Genomic DNA, 22,664 nt, shown 5'->3' with positions numbered 1-22,664 from the left:
ATAGCTTGGGGTTTATCTCCTGGGACTATGGGTTCTCTCTCTGGTTCTCCCTGATTTGATTTGATGTCACAGATCCCAGATATCATTATTTGTAAACTTATAAAATAAGTTATCTTCTCTTTTTCTGCATTTAGTTTTTGGATTGTGCATTGTTTTCATAAGAGAAATTAAAGAAACACATACTTTGCCCTGTTGAGAACAAAGGAAAAGACGATGACTTCATTTGGGCCAGAGGAACACCAGACACAGGCTGGGATTGTAGCAAATAGTGAGGACAGCAGGGACCACAGGGAGGGGAGCCCATAGGACAGGGAAAGGTGAGAGAGAACATGCCAGGGAGAGTTGAGACATGTGCTCACCAGTGTCAGATGGCTCTCTCCCTTAAGTCTGACCTTGGATAACTTTATATTTAGCTAGCGTGATTAAGTCCAATGTGGATATTTTTTGGTGGCTAGAGATAGCCATAGTCTGTTGTGATTAGGAAACTGCATCCGAGGCTCTCGATACTGTCCTGTCTTCTTCCCCAGACCAAATGAGAATTAACACCCGAGGCCTGGAGGATGCTCTAAAAACAAGAGAATTCAAGATAAACCCACTCCATCAATATCCCTTGTGCTTCCAAAGGGCTCATTTCCTTTTAAAATACAGTTACATTTTATCTCAACTTTCTTCAGAAGAAGCATGAATCATGAATGAGACTCCCAAATATTCCAGAATTCAAGACAAAGAAAATTAAAGTGATAGAGGTACAAAAGTGTCCATTACCCCCAAACTGGTAACTTAATCCTCCCAGACACTGGTAGTTATTCCCTTTGTAAGCCTGTTTTTAAGCAAGGATTTGGTTCTATATTTGTGGATGTGTCAAATCACATGCATTCTGTTATTCAGATGACTAATGGTTATGATTGAAAGTGAACTGAAGAAATATTACATTGATGTTTTAGATCCTAATTTCTCCTTTTATTTTGGTTGCTTGCTTTCATTGAGGATAATTTCTATGGAGTCATGTTAATTTCTATGGCCAGCCACGTTGTTATATATTTTATCTTACAGAAAAAAATCATAAGCAGTATGTCATATCACTTTCAATATGGCCTTGTCTAGTATGTATGCTTTTCTTTACAAAATGTAAGCTGATTTAGCATAGCACCTGAAGATTTTAATGACCTTTCTGTAGTCTGTTATTTGCATTTAAAAGCAAATAGCAATATCTAAATGCCTTAGTTTTAAACAGTGAAATGTAATAGCTTTCTCTTTCTGTCTCTCCATATCTCTCTCTCGATGGAAAGGCATTAAGTGACAGGAAGCCACCACTGAGAAAGCTGCCTTTTCAGCTGTGGTTGATCAAATTCATTTCCCCTTGCTCAGTTCTCTAGGTCCTCCCCAGGGTCGAGTATTGAACCTGGTCTTTGCCTTTTGAAGAACAAAGATAAAACACCTTCCTTGATGATTTAGGAGTCTACAGTACCCCCTTTCCCTCAGCAAAGGCAGCAGAAAGCAGAGTCTCTCCCTTAGTCCTGTCTGAATAGAAGCAACACTTAGTTTTTTTTTTCTTCTTTGTATACTTTTCAGATGGTTTTCACAGATGCTCTTCTTTATCACAGTACCGAGATATGCAGGCAATTCTGAATGCATTTTCACAACTCACTGATCTCTCTGAGGTCCCATATTCATTTAAAAGCAAAGAGGAAACCAGAATATAAAGCCCCAAGTCCATGCTTCCCTTGAGACTCTCTGTATTAAACACCTTTTCTGGTCTCAATTTCCTCACATTGGAGTTGTAGGGGTCCCTGCTTTTATGGCTCATGGATGTCAAGTGTATCATGGAGCTGGCACACAGGTGTTGCTCAACCATTGGTTGGCAGCAGGATCATAATGGTGTGAGAGTAACTCACTGGATGAAACTGAAGGAGTCCTGGGCAGAGAAGCTGCACGTCAAGTTAGCCGCACAAGTTGAAGCCAACGTTTTTAGCATATTTATATTCTTTTTTGTATCTGCATTCCCTGTCCAGCCCTTATGGTCCCAGGTGGCCAATCCAAGGACAATCTGGTAATATTGTGCAAAGGGGATATATTCTTTTCTGTAATTATACAAAATTAAGTCTCTCTGGTATAAAGGGTAGTTGGCTTATAGATTGCATCTAAGAAGTATGGCTGTGACTCAAGAAAAGGAGGTTCCATTTTGATAGTTACTTGCTGTTTTCTTTCTTTCTCCCTGAAGATAATGCAGCCTCTCCAGGAAGCAGCCACCATGGTCTCTGCAAACTGAGGATGGAAGAGAGGGGACCAAGGAAACCCTGTGCTCTGGATTTCCTGGATGATGGAGGGAGGACAGCCCATCCCTTCACCCCTGGTGCCCCCTGGGAACTTGTCAGATTCTAGCATGTCTCTGGAACAGAAAACAACATTTGTCTTTGTGATTTTGTTATTTATCTTTCTGGGCATCCTCATCGTCAGGTGCTTCCGGATTCTCCTAGACCCATACCGAAGCATGCCAACCTCAACCTGGGCTGATGGTCTTGAAGGCCTAGAGAAAGGGCAGTTTGATCATGCCCTGGCTTAGCAGGGACAGAATAGGCTGCCCACCTGAGGGGCCAAAGTGCTTTATGTCTGAGCAGAACTTCCTTTTTGTTAATGTTCTCAACAAGTCGAGTTTTAACCATATCTGGCCCTAGGACAATGGTCTATTATTTCACAAACATACTATTGTGTTAAATGTGTCTTATTTGATGATAGTGGAAAGTTTATATTACCAAAGCCCAAGTAGGAAGGTAAAGACATTTGTGTTTACTCAATGAATGAATATTGATGAAGATGTGATTGGGAAAACAGGAACACCAACACTAGACTTCAACTGAAGTAATTTCTGATCATAACAGAGAAGAGACAATTAGAAAAGCTGATGTGAGTCAGAGGACCAAGCTGAGAAGACACCACCTTGCTCAAATTATGCCACTGCTTTATTCTGTGAACATTTAGGTCCTGGGCAGAGTGATAAAGCCCAATGCAGAGACAACCACAAGTGAGCACTTATTTTCTCCTAAAGCAGGGAGCACTAAAAAGCAGTGGTGGGCTTAGGAAAGATAGTTATTTACTTGGTAACTCTGGATGAGTTATCATTTTCATTTTTAAGTAACATTAAACTCAAAAGTTTTCAGAGTTTTGAAATGACCAGGCCTCATCTAATCTCTGTATTCCTATGGCTAACACATGTAGATGCACTGATGTATAATTTGAATTTATTATCTTTACATTTCTGATGGAACAAATGGGCTACAACCACTGCTTCAAGGTTTTGTTTTTAAAGGAAGTTGGCTGCTTAGTGAGAAGACAATGGTTATAAGAGGAGTATGTGTTTATATCTCTATATGGTTATCTAATAAAAAATTTCAAAATGTAGCAATATGGCCTCTTATTTTGCTGATCTAAATATTCTGGTGGTGGTGTGTGCTTGTGAATGGGTAACATCTTCCCAAAAGAGAAGAGGGAGCAGAAAAAGTTATCCCATTCACCCCCAATTTCATGAAGGGTACCTACAGATTATCTGACATGATGCAGCTAAAGAGGGATCTAGGAGAAAGGCCGGGGGTCTTGGAAGGGGCAGGGAGAGATGTCCTTCTGTATATATGTTTCTCTTATTGGTTGATGAATAAAACACTGATTGGCCAGTAGCCATGCAGAATGTATAGGCGGGGCTACCAGAAGGCTGGGAAGAAGAAAGAGAGAGAAGCCACCAAGGACTTACTACAAGGAAGAGGAATATTATCACTGTAGTGCATAAAAATGTCATAAGCCTGCCTGGAGAGTAGTAAGTGGAAAAAGCCTATGACACCTCATAATCACTTAGAGAGCTTAATATATATTCCTATTTGTATTATAAATGTTCCACATGACCATGGTAAGAATCTGTCACACAGTATGGAAGAGTATAAGACTAATAGCAGTTTTAGGTACATAGGAAATTTGAAGCCAGCCTGGTCTACATGATACCCTAAATGAAATCAACAAACAAATAAAGAGTAACTCTCAAAATCCTACCTGAGATTCTCCTACTTCCTCAGTTTCTCCTCTGGATAAACTGCAGTCTTTCCCTCCTAGGGCTTGCTTCTGTAGATTTGAGTTAATGATTTGAACAATCACCCAGAAGATAAAGCATGGGTATTGAGGTGTGAGCTGAAACAGTCAGTGAAGACAGCATTCCAAGAGACAGTTGCTCTGGTGTGGTAGTTAACATCTGTGCTGTTGGTACAGACGTTGATGCAGTGTAAGTTAGTGTTTTGACAGAATCTAGAACTTGACCTATGAGGACAGAGGGGTTGTGGATGTATTCAAAGAAGGGTAGGAGAGCAGACTGTAGAATAAGATGATGGTATGAATGAGGAAGTATTGGCTAGGAGGGCCTGGCTGTAGTAGACTGTAGAGAGGTAGCTATCCTCTGAAAGATTAAGGTAGGGCTGAGAACCCACTGGTGACAGTCACTGTAGATTCATGATAAGGAAAGCAACACAAAGAAACTTGTGATAATTCCAGTTTCTACCCCTTTCCTTGGGGTAACCCCAACTTCTATTTCTATAAGAGAAACAGACAGAAATATCCACCCACCCTATTTGATGCCTCTGAGTCCAGGCATTGCCTGTAAGCTCACTGAGCTTGCTTAGCTTTTCTCCCCTGTCCAAAGCAAAAGTACCACAAGTGATAAAAAAAACGCTTTGGGCTCTTCAGAGTAAATTGTTGTCCCGAGACAGGCTCACTCACCGTTACTCTTAGCTCCTTGGGGTAAGAAGTACATTCTAGAAATGTCAGCCAAACCTCAGCCCCTCCCACCTTCCTGGTTCCAGGAGTTACAGGGCACCATTGCCTATCCAACAAGATATTTATAATGAGCTGACCTTTATCGTGTGGATCTGCATCTCACGATGGTGAAAAAATGTTTCTCGAGGTCACTCTAGATTTGCTTTTTGATTCAGAAAGAAACATAGCAACAGCATTTGTAGCCCAAGCTCTAAATCACAAGTCCATGGTTTATGTCTTTCAAGACACCCCAAGTTTTAGATCAACATCTCTTCCTCCAAAAACCCTCTTAAAATATAAACAGGCATAAAACATGTTTAACTTAGGGTATGAAGGAAATGAACTCAACTCCTGCTGTTGGGTTCATAAGCATACCAGTATGGGAAATTCTATTTTCAAGGGTTAACATGGAGGGAAGATACACAATTTTAGGAGACAGAAGCTAGATTCTGCAGATATTTATATATGTAGAAAAAACAAATCTATTCAAGTTTCCTTTTTATTGTCCTCAATGCAAGTGTCACACTCTAAAGATTTCAGATTTTAAGTACATTGATACATTTGCTATGCTGAAAAATTCTCCATAAATAATTAAAACATGAACCTTGCAGTCTCCGGATGTCAATTTTCAGAATTGTGGTGTAAAACATATGGAAACCTGATTATTTTAGAAAAGTATTGTTAAGTCCCAAAGCACCGTGTAACATCTGAGGTGGGTGTCTCATTTATTGATTTACAATGAAGTTTCCAGAAATGGTATCCAAAGTACTGGGCACACACAATTCAGGGTCAAACTGGCCTGTGCCTGAAGGGATTATTTGCCTGAAAAGTAATCCTCTAAGCTTTGTCCGTACATTGTGTTTCTTCTGAAAAAGGAGAAATGAAATCTCTAGGCAAATGTCCACTCTGCAGATACGAGCCCTTCCTATCCTATAGTTGCTTTGGCTAGAAGAACCAGGATCCAGCCAGTCTGGGGCCCTTTCCAAGCTGCTCTTTATTTGTGTGTGTGTGTGTGTGTGTGTGTGTGTGTGTGTGTGTGTGTGTGTGTGTGTGTGTGTGTGTTTGCTTGTTTGGTTTTTAGTATTAGAGTGCCCTGATGGATTTATTATAGAGAAGAAATTCCAGTTACCTGCTGCACATGAGTACTCATGCCACATTCCAAAGAGTCACAAAATCCTCTAAGATCCTCTATCCCATAGATTTCCACAACACCCACACTGATGTTTACAGGAAAAGGACTTTCATTAAAAGCCTATTTCGACAGAAATTTTCCCTTCATTCCCAAACCCTATCACCAAGCCCAGAAAGAAACCCAGCTTATTCCTGTTTTGAAGGAAGAAAATTTTCATGGGTTTGTGGGAGCTTCAAGAACCACGAAGAAAGATGGCTGTTACCTATGCTGGGTATCTGGCAGAGGAACAGGTCCTATGGTAGGACCACAGGCATAGTATATAAGATATGTCCTTGTCTCCAGTTTTGCTTCATTCACTTTTGCTTATGGATCTGGTTTTGTCATTCTCCAATGCCTAGCATCACATCATGTAGTGTTTGTGTTATCCAGAGCCACCCAGACAAAAGGACCAGCTAATAAGTCCATGCATAAGAATATCCATTTACTGGTTGACCTGAACATAACAATTTTATTTTCTTTCCACAGCACAGAAATACTTATTTTGGAAAAAGAAGTTCCTTAGCTGATGTATTATTTTTAAATATCCTAAGCTTAGGTGTCAGCATCCTTTCCGGTTAGATTTCAAGAGATCCTTTAGCAAAGATTCTTTCTTAAAACACAGACTAATCAATCTAGAATAAGACTTCAAGGTTTCTTTGATCCAGACTTCTGAGCTGTTTTTCTTAGTGGAAAGGGGCATGACAGATAAGGAAGACTCCAACAGTGCTCACAGAGACTGTGGCTACTGTCCTGTCCTTGGGTCATCAAAGGGAACCCTGGGTGCTCTGGGGACCCGGCCAGAGCTTCAGAACACTTACCATCCAAGAAGTAGCTAGAGTTTGAAAGCAGACTTTATCCTTCTCTGTTCTGCCTTTTTTCTTTGCCGCAGCTGAAGTTTGCTTTCAGCACTTGAGTGGCAAGTGATCAACTGCAGTCTGAAAGCATTACATGGAAAATTCCACAAGTAAACAGAGATAACATTCACATAATTTTTTAAAAAAGCTGTATGTCGTTTTAATTATTCTATCATTGTTGACCCTTTAATGACCTTAATTTATAAATTAGAATTTATCAAAAATATCACAGGTATGCAGGTACAGGAAAAACCTTCATTACATGTGGGATGCAGGCTGGGGCTTTAAGCTTCTATTGGGGGGTCTTTTACAATATGAGGGTGCTACTGGACTTGCTCCCTTCTCTCCTCTGCTAATTTGAGTGCAGGAAGAAGCCTACAAAACTATTAAATTTCTCTATTACATGCATTTTTTTCCTTAATAACCAGTGACAAAGGAAAGCCTATTTTCTTCCTGACCTCACCTAACATCTTAAGGCATTCATTGCATTTCTTCCTTCCTCTTGTATAAAGTACACTGTTGTCAGCTGCCAAATCTCTTCCTGTAGTTTTTCATCAGTGGATCTTGTTGTATCTGGGATGGTGGAGATTTCTATGGTGCTTTCACACAATTGCTTTCAGGATGTAGTTACTGCTGACAGCCCACTCTCTGCAGACCTGCATTTCTGAGTGTTTTCAGGCAGGATGCTTTTCTGTGTGAAGAGGTTTGCTTTGAGATGGTATCTGTTCTTCTAAGAAAAATGATTGAGCAGGGATGCCTATGGCCCATTACAAAACACTGGTATTTCCCAAATTCAAGATTCCTCTCTGATCCAGCAACCCACTGTCTGTGCATGCATAGCTCCAAACGCCATGGAGTTGTCCTGTGGGGCTGGGGCAAGAGGCAGGAAGATGCTGCTATTGCATGTTCTTTGTGTCTGACCCAGGAGTCACTGCATGTCCACATCTATGCAACTATGTCAGGCTGAAAGTTCTGGTTCCCCAGAACAAATACATCCAGTTTCTTCAATAATGCTTCATTTTGTGGGGTATTTTGAAGCTATCTCTTGTTCTTATCAAAGTTTGGACACTTGTCAGACTCATGGTGTCTAGAAAGGAAAAGTTCATACATAATTAGTTAGAAGTAGTTGAACCAAAACAGACAACTTTTTATTTTATGTTTTTTCTAATTGGAAAAGTGATAGTTCATGAGGATGATGTCATCTGGCATCTATTCTAACAAGCTTCTAAAAAAAAATTACCACATGGTCAAGATAGTACAGGAAAAGACATCTCCAAAAGTGGCTATTAAACTGGTGTGCATTCCTATTGAACTCCTGTTTGGGCCTTTTGAATTCAAAGTCTTTGGTTATTTTTACTGGTAAGCTGAACTGGATCTCTTTCTCAACAAAATGAGTATCTTCTTAAAAAATAATTTGTTACTTGACAAGTTCATACACATGAGTAGTATAAAGCACTCAGATTATGCTCATCCATCGTTATGCTCCCCCCCCCCCGCAAGCTACTTCATTTTTTTTTCTAAAAACTACTTGCACAGTTGCCCAAGATAAAAAGATCCTTGGGGCAGTCACATTTTGACTGACTTAGATAGAATCCCACAAGCCCGCAAGCATTTTCTTCTTCTCTGAAGTTGGCATTTATGCCCCCAACAAACAAGGTTGCACCCTCACCATGCTCAATACCTAACCCTATGCAATAGTTCCACACTATTCCTGTGCAGAGTTGTGCATCCCAGTCCAAGAAATGAAAATCCCCCCTCCCTAAATTTAATTATATCCCTCTTGCTCCATTGTCTGAACCATATCATAACATGATTTGCGCTGGCATATTCATTCATTGTGCCCTTGTCTATGCTTCTTCTCTCTAGGTTTGGCTCAGCAAGCCATGTATATAATTATTCACATTAATGATTAAATCCTGAAAGGAGAGGGACAGAGAGAGAGAGAGAGAGAGAGAGAGAGAGAGAGAGAGAGAGAGAGAGAGAGAGAGAGAAAATCCCCCTGTGGAAAATTCTAAGAAGATGCTTATAGAGGAAACCCCAAGGAGCATGAAGACTTAGCTAAAGCTTGGAGCCAGCATAAGAAGACAAGGGAAACATCTAACTGACATTTATGTACTGTCATGGGGTTTTTATTGCTGTGAAGAGACACCATAACTACAACAACTCTTATAAAGAAGACATTTAATTGGAGAGTCTGGCTTACATTTTCAGCAGTTCAGTCCACTATCATGAAGGGGAGCATGTCAGTGTGCACGCAGACATTGTGCTGGAGCTGAGGGTCCTACATCTTTCAGGCAACGGGAAGTTGACTGGGATACTGGGTGGTATCCTGAGCATAGGAAACCTCAAAACATTCCCCCATAGTGACACACTTCCTCCAACAAGGTCATACCCATGCCAACAAAGGCACACCTCCTAATAGCGCCACTATGAGATTATGGGACCAATTACATTCAAACTAACACATGCAGCTTTCAGAGCTCAAATAAAATGTTACGGATTCAAACTGAACAGTGGGAAGCAGCATGGATAACAACTAGGGACTCTGACCACATTAGCCTCTCCCCAATGGGACCTTGGGAGAGTGTATAAAGGGAGGTCTAAATTCCTTAATAAACAAGTCTGCAGCACTGACTCATAGTACCTGAGGCCTTGGTGCTGCGGTTTCTCAACGCCCCCTCCGGTAAGCGGTGTCTGAGCAGGGTCACCAGCAACATCTGGTGTCTAGAAGTGGGGCTCATGGATCACGTGCTGGCATGGGTCTCGCCCCACTTGAATCAGGGTGTATTCAGTTTTCCATCACCGAGGCTGTTTTTTTTTTTTTGCGCCCCGATCTTTCAGGCCTTTATTTGCTGGCGGCACATCGGAGGATGGATCCTATATTAACGCACTTTGGCTTTCTCTATCAGCAACCTTTCGGACTCCTCTTCATACTTGCAATGCATTTCGGCACCCCCTCTTGGGTGAATTGTTCGGTGAGTTGGCCCCTGGGTGTTTCAAGTCTTTAGTCCTCATGAAGGTGAGCCAGGGACCTTACTTTCTTTCTGTCTTTTCCTTTGTGTCGGTCTGGTACCCCTGATGCATTAGGTAGTAACATCTACTATACTTAGGTCCGACACACTTCTGTTTTTGTTCAAGTCTGTTTTTGTGTGTCATAGACTTTGTTCTTTGTTTCTTGCCATTAACAGAATAGGGAACTTACCCTCCCACTGTAAGGAGCCTCATGTGGGGGCATTAAAATCAGTATTGGTCACCAGGTGCCTTAAGGTTAAGACTGCCTATCTGGAGTATTTTTGAGATAAGGCCATGGTGTTGACTTCTGAATTTCTCCCAAAAACATGTGGGAGCCTGACTTCTGGAAGCATGGTATGTTCTTTCTTGCCCGAAAACGTGGCTCAGGAGTGACCTCCTTTTTTCCTATGCTTTGGTTGGGGTATTGTCTTATTACTTACCATTCTCTTTAAGTGTTTCCTACAGTGTGTTTCCATACTCCAGGTTCCTCTGGCACTTTAACACTTAGAACATGGCTGTTCTTGGAGGTCTCTTGGGCCTGGCTCACAGAAAGTCCTGAAGCATCAGTTTAACAGGCACTCCTCCTACAAGGGCATGCTTCCCAGAGGTATGATTCTTCGAGGGCAGGTGGTCAATGATGGGTAAGGACTTCGAGGCAGCCAACCTAAGACAGGCACGGTCCATCATGCTGGATTTTTCTGAGATGGGGACAAGAAGGCTGAAGCTAGAACTTTGACTCCCACTAAGTTGCATTAAAAAAAAATAAAGAGGGGGGAGGGGGAAAGGTGTATATGTAGGAGAAACTGCTGGCCAGCCTAGCCAAGCTGTAGTTGCCCAGGCTAGCCTGCATGAGAAAGTAGGCAGGCACTTCCTCCCTGAGCCAAGCCTGCCTCTACCCCAGAGACTGTTGACAAAGAGACACCTGACCTAGAGACACCAATGAGGAAAGGACAACGCAGCAGAGCAAGCAATCTGAGCCAATAGTACCTTGCGGAGGGCATATAAAGGCAGGTGTAACTTCCTTAATAAATGAGTCTGCAGTATGCTCTGTTACTCACTGACTCCCAGTGCCTGAGTCATTGGTGTGCATCTTCTCACCCCTCCCCCAAGGGGTGTCTGTAGCAGGGTAACCCACAACAACCCCAGTCTGTGGTGTTGGGGCAGGTAGATAGCTGGGGCTTGCTGGCTGCCAGACAAGTGTCAGGTTCAGTAAGAGCCTGCCTCATAGCAGTAAGACAAAGGATGACAGAGTAGGACACCCAGTATCGTCTCTAGACCTTTTCATATGTGCATAAGATTGTGTACTGCACAGACTCCCATGTGTATAACACATATACACACCACATACATACACGCATACACAGAATAAATAAACTGGACCTAATATCAATAGTATCTTCTGCTACAGTGATTTATAAAGCATTAACTGTGATGAATCTAGCACCTAACAAGTCTTCAGTAAATGTTGGCTCAGTAAGTGCTATGATGCAGAAGGTGCCTTTTAACATATATACCTCACAGAAACACTGCTACTTAGATATGCTCTCAAACATGACACTCCCTTTGACAAATTAGACTCATATAGGTAAATGTGACAAAATTGTGCATTTGTGATTGCGCCGTTGTAATTCTCCAAGTTCAGAATGTAACTAAGAAAAAGTGAAGATTATACTTTACGCTCTCCACCTAAAATAAAATTTTCATCTTTGGAGCTCGAACAAACCTCTGGGCATTGAAAGACAAGGCTTCTCTTTTTCATGCCCAAAGCTATCTTTCATCATACTTTTTTTTTCTTTACGTGAGCCAACTTTTGAAACACTTGGAAGCAGAAAGGATTCAATCTGAGGCTCCTTGCTGCTTTGCTGACGACCTTGGCAATGTCAATTAAATCCCAGTGTTTCCCCCACAAAATGTTAATAATAAACGGACTTTTCAGCTCATGAATCAGTGACCTTTGGAGTGCTTTAAGCCCTTCGAACGTATTAAATGCCAGAATATGAATACTTGAAAGTAGAAAACTTCTGTTTGTTGCTCCAAGAGAGTCAAACTAATCACACCTTTTATTGCTAAAATGAGACACACTGTCCAAGGAACAAATGCCTCTGTAGTCCACATCTTCCATGGCAACTCCACAGGCCATATGGTAACTGTGCTTTAGTAGTCTAATCCCTGCCCTTTATAGCCTCTAGCTCTAGGATAAGTAGAGGCAGTTGCTTCTATTTTTAAACAAAATCTGTTTTAAATAGGGAAAATATTCATCTTGAGATTACCCCCCTCAAAGATTTGCAAGCCGGAGCTTTCCTGGATGTCACACCACTCTTTTGACTGATTCATAACTGGAGTCTCAAAGAATTCCGAGCCAGTGAGTTCAGGACTGGAACTATGTGTTTATTTAAACCTCTCACCGGGGAGGGCAGGCTATGAGAATGACATGTCCTCTAACTTTTGCAAAGGAATCTTTGGCAATAAATCCCGTTGACTCTTTGGAATCAGATAGCCATGCTTGGAACACTAGACAGATTTCCCCAGTGCCAAGTTATTGGCCAACAGCTTTTAGGGGTTAGGTTTCTGTGCAGGGAGCACCTCTGAGGAGATGCCTACAATGGCAGCATCCCTGAAGACATTATTTGAGTTGGGTTTTAATGCAGTAGCATTATGGGCAGCTGCTCTTCAGTGTTAGCTTTCCACTGCTGTGATAAAATACCTGAGAAAATGAATTTATAAAGAGAAAAGATATATTTTGGCTCATGATTCTGGAGCTTTTAGTTAATGGTGGTTTGGCTGTGTTTCTCTGGAGCTGGGGCAGTACAGTACAGTGAGGTGGTTACAGGTGACAAAACAGACTTGTAGCCGGGAAACAAAGACACAGAGAGGAAAGAGGTGAGAGTGTGCATTCTGATATCTAACTTCTTCCATTTAGGCCCGCCTCTTAAAGGCCCCAACTCCTCTCAACAGCTTCACAGGACATTTAAGATCCAAAAGACAACACCTTCCCAGCAAAGCTTTCCAACTTCAGCTCTGGCCATCACATCCTTTTTTTTTTTTTTTTTTTCTTGGATTCTACATTACTGGGTCATTCCCCAGCTTTGTAGACCATGTAACAGACAGAAATTTCCATATATTGAGGACACATTTTTTTCTTTCACTTCTTCATTCATTCATTCATTCATTCATTCATTCATCCATCAGCATGTATAATGAACACCTAGTGAGTGCCAGGCACCATAATGGGCCTTGTAAACTTTACCAAGATTATAAACACACTTCTTCCTCTCCTGGAGTTTGCATTTAAGTTGGAGGCAAAAGAACCTCAAATGCCAGCTACTGGCTACTAGTAACTTTTGAAGAAATGAACATCCTGATAAAATTTTTCCTGAGATGCCTTCAAGTTTCTCCTGGACTTCAATTGACCTTCTAGGAACACTGGTTTTTTGTCTGGATAGTTTTATAGTAAGTATAATGTCAAATAAATGTAATTGTCAACATTTTGAATGGGGCATCACTTCATGTAATGTTTGGAAGATGAATTTAAGGAAAATCCATGTGTTTAGGTCAAATTAAAAATCATAACTTTTAGAAAATTAAATTAAAGAAGTGATATGGCAACAGGAAAGTGGCCCTGGTGATTCAGACCTTGTCCTCCCCACTGAGGAGCCAGGCCTAAGAAATCTAGCGATTCAAAGTCATTGATCAGGGACCATGGACACTGCCTGAACCCATACTCATGTAGAGGAGAGGAACGATTTGTAACTAACTTTAATTGCCTTCTATTTCCAAGCTGAAATAACATGTCAAAGATGTAGTAGTTACATTTCGCACAGTGTAAATGAGCTGACTTTAGTAAGATGTCTAAATATCTATTCATCACAAAGGCCACAAAATGCTGGCAATGGTATACATTCAGGTGTGAGTCTTTATGCTAAAAAATGGGAGGCTCATTGCTGTCTTTTTCATCTTTTTTTTTTAAATTAAAACATTTGGGAGTTAGAGAGATGTATGAGTGTGTGGTGGTGAAGTGTGTGTGTGTGTGTGTGTGTGTGTGTGTGTGTGTAGTATGCACGTGTGTGTGTGTGTGTGTGTGTGTGTGTGTGTGTGTGTGTGTGTGTGTGTGAAAAACAGAGGAGGTCACATTGTCAAATCTCTCTGTCACTGTACATACAGCTACAACGGCAGTCAGCAAGCTCCAGACATCCTCCTGGTGCTATCAACCACAGTGCTAGAGTTACCAGTGTGTTTACTCACACACACATTTTATGTGGTCCTGGGATCTGAACTGAGGGCCTCACACTCACATGTGATGAGCAGAAACTCCTATCCTGGAGTCCTATCTGAAGATTCCTTTAACTGTCCTGTTCTTTCTTTTTACCTACCCTTTCTCAATTTAAAAATTACTAGTGGTGCTCTGTAGAGGAATTCTCTTTGGATTATTTTTTCTTTCCTTCTGGCTAAATTTTACTTCTTCATCCTCCTTTAATACATGTATAAACATATTTAAAATGAAAGGTTTTTTGTCCCTTTTGACCTAGTCCCATATATGAGTGACAGGTGAAAATTTTGCTTTTCTAGAGACACACCCTTCTTTTTTCTTTCCCTTCCAATTTGAAATGGAATGTAGTATAATAAACATTTACTTAATAAGCATACTGAAACAGAAGAATTGGACTGATGAATTGTTTTATATTTAAACATTCACTAGCAAAGACTGGCCAACTCTTTTTCAGTTTAACTTTCTGCCTTTCTGAACTCTACTGTATGGGTGCTTATACTTTAAAGAGATACATCAGGTCCCAAACTCAATCATTTAAGGCCCCGGTTCACTGGTCTCTATAGTGATTCAGCAAGTCCATGATCTTGAAGGAAAGAATTTAAAAGGAGTGGTGAAATAGATTTAAAAGGTTAGGCGAATCTTGAAATCTACACAGAGGCCTTTTGTTCAATATCAGAATAGGTTGCTTTGTAGATGGTGATCTTTGGTGCTTTTAGGCAGCTGCCTTCGCATAAGTGTTCAGGTTGCTGCTGCCACATTCCTCACCGGGGCAACAGGAAATGAAGAAACTCCCACAGGAAAGCTGGCCTTGGGTGGGTAGAGAGCTCTGATGGAGACACAGGGGGCAGCCAGGAAACTCAGCAGCAGATGGCTGGTTAATGCCCGTAGGAGGTCTCCGTAAGGAGCTGGCTCACAGTGCAGTCATCTTGGAGAGAAAGAAAGCTAAGGTTGATACTTTCTGTACATACTCGTTTTACCTGAAGGCCAATATTAACATCTGTATTGATCCCAGGGAAACCTTTACCATTCCTCTGAGCCTGAGCAGGGCAGGTCTTACCATTGCCATGGATTTGAGGAATTGGGGTACTTGACATGGTCATGCTCATGTTAATAAAAACACATTCACTCAGGACTTCATCTGCTCTCTACAAATTGCTGCATCTTTTCTTTAGTGTGGTCTGGTACCTTACACTGATATACACAGGGCTTCCTATTTGGAAGGACATTTCCTGGACCATGCTGCTAGAGCTTTGTTACCCTTAGCCTGCTCAACAGTTACCTGCTTAGCACTGGCAAGCTGCCAGCCTGATATGTTGTTGTTTTGGGGCATCATAGAGCGGATACTATTTGTATTAGATATTGATAACCGAGAAGGAATCTCAATATGTAATATCGGGGGCCAAAGAAAAACCAACAATTTGGTGGAGAGTGGAGGATCTTCATTCTGTTCATTTTCAGAAATTTGCTTTATAAGCTCCTGATCTCAGAGTCTCACTTAAGTAAGAAGGTGTCAGGGTAAATGGTGACCAAGTTTCCTCCTGGCTGTTCACCCCTGTGACTAGTAATTCCATGCAATGGCACTGGCCTGAGCTAAGACATGGAAGGAGGAGTAATGGTGTCAGAGTGAGCAGGAACCAAGGGGGAAGGGTGTAGAGTGCACATGGAAAGAAATAGCAGGATTTTCTGTTGCATCCCAAGCTTAATAAATTACTCTATGAGATACAATAGCAAGCATAAAAAGGTCTAATAAAAACACACTGTTCAAATTGTGTTGGAGGGGCTATACATTGTCCAAGGTTCAGGAAATGTTTCTGAATAGCTGAGTGTGTGCAAGGAATTGTTTCTCTTCCTTCTGCATTTCTAGTTGCTCAAGTAAGTTTCACCAGGAACCTTTGGTGACTTATATGATCTGATGATTCTCTGGGTTTCCTCAGTGTCTGTTGTTATGACCCCCTTTTCATTTCTGATTTTCTTAATTTGCTGTTCTCTCTCTGCCTTTTGGTTAGTTTAGATAAAGGCTTGTCTATCTTGTTTATTTTATGGAAGAACCAACTCTTCATTACATTGATTCTTTGTATTGTTTTCCTAGTTTCTACTTTAGTGATTTCAGCCCTCAATTTGATCATTTCCTGGCATCTACACCTCCAGGGTAAGTTTGTTTCTTTTTGTTTTAGAGCTTTCAGTTGTGAATTCTCTAGTGTGACTATTCTCCAGTTTCTTCATGTGGGCACTTAGTGCTATGAACTTTCCTCTTAGCACTGCTTTCAAAGTGTCCCGTAAGTTTGGGTATGTTGTGTCTTCATTCTCATTGAATTCTAGGAAGTCTTTAATTGCATTTTTTGTTTCTTCCTTGACCAAGGAATGGTGCAATTATGCATTGTTCAATTTCCATGAGTTTGTAGGGTTTTTGCAATTTGTGTTGTTGTTGAATTTTAACTTTAAAGCATGGTGGTCTGATAAGATACAGGGGGTTATTCCAATTTTTTAACCTATTGAGGTTTGCTATATTGCCCAGTATGTGGTCGATTTTAGAGAGGGTTCCATGTGGCACTGAGAAGAAGGTATTTTCTTTTGTATTTGGATGGAGTATTCTATAGATGTCTGATAAACTCAACTGGGTCATAACTTCTGTTAGTTCCTTTGTTTCTTTGTTAAGTTTCTGTCTGGTGGTCCTGTCTAGTGGTGAGAGTAGATTGTTGAAGTCTCCCACTATAAGTGTGAGAGGTCCTCCGTTGACCGACTCTGGATGGGCTGTTCTGCGGGATGGGTTCCCCCAAGTCTCAGGACGCTCCAAGCAGGGCACTGGAAGGTGGGCCAGAAACAGGCCCACACTTGCCTCTTCCTGTGGGTGGAGACAAGACTAGGACAGGTCTCAGGAGGCACCGAGCCCCATTTCAGGGTTCTAACTGAAAGCCTGGAAATTATGAACTTTTCTGTTCTTTCTCTGGAGAAGACTGTTTGAGTGGGAGCTAAAGGATTTCACATAGTGGCAGAATTCAACTTCAAAATAGGCCTGTGTGATTCTTAAGTCTTAATAGACCAACAGAACTCATTTCTTCACAAAGAACTTGTTCCTGAAAGTATTTTATTAGAAAGTAGAATTTCTACTAAAGTATTTAGAATTTAAAAATCCATATTGTGTTGGTTACCCTCCACTCTTCATGGTCATACCATTTCAGCAAAGCAAACTAGTTTGGTCAGATCACCCCAATGCCAAAATTGGAGAGCAATCACAGGGTAATGCTGCACTGTCTTCAGAAAGAATATTATTACTTCCACATCTTGGCCTAATTTTCGTTTTTGTTCTTCTATCCCAAATTTCAAATATACAAACAGATATTTCACCCTTTATAGATCAATACATTTATGGCTTTACTAATATACAAAATTATACACTGTGTATAAATGTACACATATAGGCTTACTATATATGTTTTCCCAGTATAAGCTACATTTCAGTCATCTTAATAACATACTATCTTAGGCTATTAGACAGATTAACTCCAGAACACTGGTTTAGATTTCAAGGTGAATGCTCCTATAATCAACTTGACCTTTTTAATCTGATATAAAAATTTCACAGTTAGTATCTGAAAAAAATATCTAGCATTTGGAAAGAATATTACATCCTTTGGAAAGGCTTTTGGAGTAATCTAACCATAATCATCTTTGCTCTTTGTTCAGAATAAACCTTGTCCCTTTAATTCCCAGTTATCTCAGACAGATTATACAATTTCTAGAAGCTGATCTTAAAAGGACTTTGGTCTCTTTAAACCAATGCTAGCCAACTTTCTGTTGAAATGCTACCTTGGTCATCTAAGCTATGATTTCTATCCATATCAAAATAGTCATCATCTGTAGCCTGACTTCTACATACCAGATATTGGACATAATGCTCACTAATCTAATCCATTTGATTATCACAGGAATCTATGAATGAAATGTCACAATTGTCCTTATTTGGTAGATAATAAATCTGTAGATGGAGTTTCTGTTCTGCCTGGTCCCACCATCCTTAGTCCCAAATAAATACACAGAGACTTATATTAATTATCAACTCTTTGGACAATGGCTCAGTTTTCTTATTGGCTAACTCTCTTTTAATTATTAACCCATAATTATTAATCTATGTATTTCTACATGACCTTATATTACTGGAGAATGCCTGGACCTGTTACTCCCCATCATAAATCTAGGCAGAAGATACCTGTTCAAGATCACAGACTAGACAACTGGGAATTTAGAATTCAGAAACAGTGTGGCATCGACCACTAAGCTGTGGTATATTTCACATAGACAGCATGAGTGTCTGGAAGGCACAGAAACATTCTAAGAATTTTAGGCTACAATTTTAGGACTAAGTTAGAATTTCTTACTCAAAGTGACAATGTCAGTGAAGATGCTATCTTAATTACTTTTCTATTGTGATAAAACACCATGACCAAGGCAACTTAGAAAAGAAAGTGCTTAACTGGGCTTACAGTTTCAGAGGGGTAAGTATCCATCCTGGCAGGGCATCATGGAAGCAGCAGCAGGCATGTTGGCTAGAGCAGCTGAGAACGCCTATTTTGGTGCAACAATAACTTCTGGTGACTGACTTCCTCCAACAAGGCCACATTACTTAATCTTTCCCTCCCAAACAGTTCCAACAACTGGGAACCAAGTACGCAAATGTATTAGCTTGTGTGTGTATGGGGGGGATCATTCTCCTTTAGACCACCACACTGAGTAATTTCAGTTTCCCATTGCCCTTTAATTTAGCATCCATGAGAGACACAGTAAGGGAAGACATGGTAATGTATAAAGATAATTGAGAGTCCTTGTCCTTGTATCGTTTAGTTTGGAGAGACAAAACTGACAGGTGGAACACTCAGAGAGCAACAAAAATGTGTAGTTAAATGCTAAGCCATGTGGTGTGTTAAATTACACTCCAGAAGGACACTGGAGAAAAAGGAGGATGCAGAGGCTAGAGGGCTAGTAGAGTTGAAAAGAGTTAGAATCAGAGCAACAAAAATGTGTAGTTAAATTCTAAGCCATGTGGTGTGTTAAATTACACTCCAGAAGGACACTGGAGAAAAAGGAGGATGCAGAGGCTAGAGGGCTAGTAGAGTTGAAAAGAGTTAGAATCAATCTTAAATGTTAAGAAGAAAATACATAAGAAGTGGGAAAAGGAACATTTTCTAGTTAACATGGTCACGATGGCCCAAAGCTCAGAGAGGAGATGAACACCTACTGTGTGACCATTGTGTCCTTCATTCTTTCTCTTCAGCTCTTCCTTATCTTGGCTCTGTCCTTCTCTTCCCTGTATACATACACACATAGTTCTGTATCCTACACTTATACATGCATACACAGGTTTGTGACTGTATATGTATAGATATAGAGTCATAGATTCACTTCCAAATAGTGTTCATCATGCACCAATATTAAGTTTTTTCTGTTAGAATAACAAATGATTGGAAGCTGGGAGATAACGTTTCATAACTTTGAAACTGGCAATTACTAATTCATGAAGGAACAAGTTATTGGCTGACTTAGGACAAGACCCATTGAAAAACCCTGATTCTGAAAACCAAGAATAGGTTACTACTTATTCCAGGGAGACATGTCACTTTTATTAGAAAAGGGAATTCTATAGATTGTATAGTTGGCTGGGTTTGGACCGATACTGCCTTACTCTTGCTTGTCCATTCTTTTGGTTTATCATTGTTGTGAGAAGCAGAGAGGAAATTACTCTGTAATATTGTCTCTCTGCGTTTGGCAGTAAAATCTAAGAAAAAAAAATAGAGTATTCCTTCCGTGTAGTAAGCTAGTGATTGAAACAAAACTTCCCAGTTTTATAAGCAGATGGTGTAGTTCTGAATCATGAGTGCTGTTATGAGAAAAGCCAGGTTTCTTAAACCACGATACAGAATTTGTTCATAAAACAGCATTGTTTTCTGCAGCTTTGGTTGTATAAGTAAAAGAACCAAAGTTCCTGGGCTTTAAAAATAATTTGAGTCAATATAAGTTGGATGTATTTATTGTGAGGCTTTGTAACTTACAGAAGTTGTATTACTTCATGACAACTCTCACTTATCTGGAAACTTCTGTAATCTACAAGCTGGGACCAACACTCTTCTTCCTATGCCAATTGAATACAATATTCCTGGTCTATTATTGTATTGTTAATAGTCTTCCATAAGCAGTTTGTGGATAAATAACCATAACTATATTTTGCTGATATATAAAATAGGCACCATCATATCTAAGGGTTCACTAATATAATAAAGCCAGGTCTAAGGTTTATAATCCCCTCATTTCCTCTACAAACATCATCCCAATCTTATAGCTATTTCTAACAGGCGTTAGTAGTTGTATTGTCCTTGATTCTAGCACAGCAAGTGTGGATTAATCTGCTTTCTGATACTATAATGAAATACTTGAGTCTGCATGCTACACAAATAAAGGTCACAGTTCCATAGGATGGTACCAGCACCAGCTCTGCTTGGGTGAGGTCCAAGGCAGATGCCTTCAGTAGTAAAAGCGTGCTGGAGGGTGAGAGCACAAGACCATTCTGTTAATCTCTTTTGAGGGTATATTGCCAGAAAATTCTTCACTAGACTTTAACTCTTAGAAGTCCCAGCATTTCTTCACATTGGCACATTTGGACCCACAATATGACACAGGAACTTTACAGGGGGAGGTCACACTTACATCATATATATGTTTATGGATCTGGGCGTATGAACAAACAGCCTCTTGGAGTGTCCTTTCCAAGTATCATCATACATACTTTTGATTCCTAAAGTCACCTTTTCTTGTATATTTAAGAAAAAAAGTTTTTTGACCCCTCTTCTCACATATTGTTGAAAGCCTGGCATTTCTACCAATGGCTACATTGATTTCTGCTGGGGATGGGGGTTGGTGGGGAGGATGTCACGTCCATTTTGATGAATTCTGGCTTCTCTTTCTTGCTCTATTGAATTCTCAGGTTCTTCTCAGCTTTCACTTCCTATCTGTCAGGCCATTTTTTTCTGCACTATTTCACCATGTTTTATGCTGTTCAATCTCTTTTCTCCCTAGCAGAGTTTTCTGAAGGACTTGGGGACCTGAAGGAGAGTTACATAAAGTGCACAGCACATTTGATGTCATCTAACCTTCACTGTTGGGCAGCTTGCTATTAAAAGTTACTTGGTGTCAATGCACCAGTGGTGAGTAACACACACGCACTTGGGAAAGGATGTTATGTCAGTATTCACCATGAGTATTAAAGCTGAGGGATGGGTACGGGGGGCAGTTGTATTTTCCACTCTACTTTTGTGTATACCCAAAGCACTATAATAAGCTAATTTTTCTCTTTGATGTATATGATATACAAATAGATAATATAGATTATATTATACAATTAATCATTGTATAAGTCATACATATATTTATATGTCATAAATAGATATGTCATATATAGATATGAGTTGACTAAATATGCAGAAGTAAATATTAGTTTAAAGATGTACTTGGAGCACAGTAGAGATATTTTAAAGAAAAGACACAGTGATGACAAATGCCTGAGTTATTTTCTGGAACACGAGAAATTATACCAAATCTTGGTGGCCACCCACACCAAACATCCATTATCCCAAAGTCATGAGTCAAAAATCCAGGTGATGTTAGCTGGATCTTTCTGGATCAAGATTTTTCATAAGGCTGCAATGAAGTTGTTGGCTGGGGTTCAGATGATTTCAAGGCTTGGACAGCTGAATGCCTGCCTCCAAGTGCATTTATGTAGTGGTTGGCAGGACTCTGATCCTCAATGGCTATTAATCAGAGACATCAGTTACTGCCACATGCTTTATTCCAATATGTGACTCCACAAAATGGAAGAGGTTACCTTAGAGTCACTGAGGGTAAAAGCTCAAGATAGAAGCCATACTCTTCTTGTCACTTAATTTCAGGCAAATGTCAGATTTGTCCACGTGCAATTTATCAACAGTGTGGCAATAAACTCAGCAATCCAAGGAGAAGGTTATAGAAATTTAAGACTCTCAAACTCAGGGAATCATTGGCTGCCTACTGCAATTTGCCCTCTGATTTCTGGTAATCTACCTCTCTCCAACACCCCAAATGGATCCATTGCCTGCTAAAGTTCCCCCAGATCTCAATGCATCCTTGTATTAGCTCCAAGATCAGAATCCCAGCATCTGAGTCAGGTGTGGGTAGATCTGAAGCCCAGGTCTGTATACGTAGTGTGTCTCAAGATTTGTACCCAGGTAACTCAGGAACCAGGCTCATGTCTTCTTGTATGTCAACTTACAGTGGTGAAATGGACACAGGAGAATCATTGTACATATTTCTTGTCAGGGAGTGAAGATGTGAAAGGTAAGTGTGGTTAAAAAGCATTTAATCCATAATACTTCTGAAATCTGTTTGTAAATGTTGAATGTTTCTTCATTATTTTGAAGGCTTATTGATATTTTTCCAGGACTATTGGCTCTGTCCTTTGACTTTAGTTGGTTAGATCTGGCTTCTATAAGGAAATAACATAGGCTAAGCAGTTCACAAAACGGACAGAAATTTATCCTCTTAAAAT

General features: G+C 40.3%; 1 protein-coding gene across 1 annotated transcript; it reads left to right on the top strand.

Moving 5' to 3' along the window:
- Positions 1 to 2,320: 2,320 nt before the first annotated feature.
- On the top strand, positions 2,321 to 2,563 carry Ctxn3 (cortexin 3). Its single transcript, XM_035439035.1, has one exon. The coding sequence runs from the start codon at positions 2,321 to 2,323 to the stop codon at positions 2,561 to 2,563; it is 243 nt and encodes an 80-aa protein (XP_035294926.1).
- Positions 2,564 to 22,664: the final 20,101 nt, after the last annotated feature.

This window comes from Cricetulus griseus, chromosome 2, assembly GCF_003668045.3.
Source record: "Cricetulus griseus strain 17A/GY chromosome 2, alternate assembly CriGri-PICRH-1.0, whole genome shotgun sequence".
Lineage (NCBI taxonomy): Eukaryota > Metazoa > Chordata > Mammalia > Rodentia > Cricetidae > Cricetulus > Cricetulus griseus.
The sequence above is the reverse complement of the archived record's forward strand: the minus strand, read 5'-3'. Positions and strand labels throughout refer to the sequence as shown.

Coding starts and splice junctions, on each gene's coding strand:
- Ctxn3 (XM_035439035.1), top strand. CDS start 2,321: ATGGAGGGAGGACAGCCCATCCCTTCACCCCTGGTGCCCCCTGGGAAC.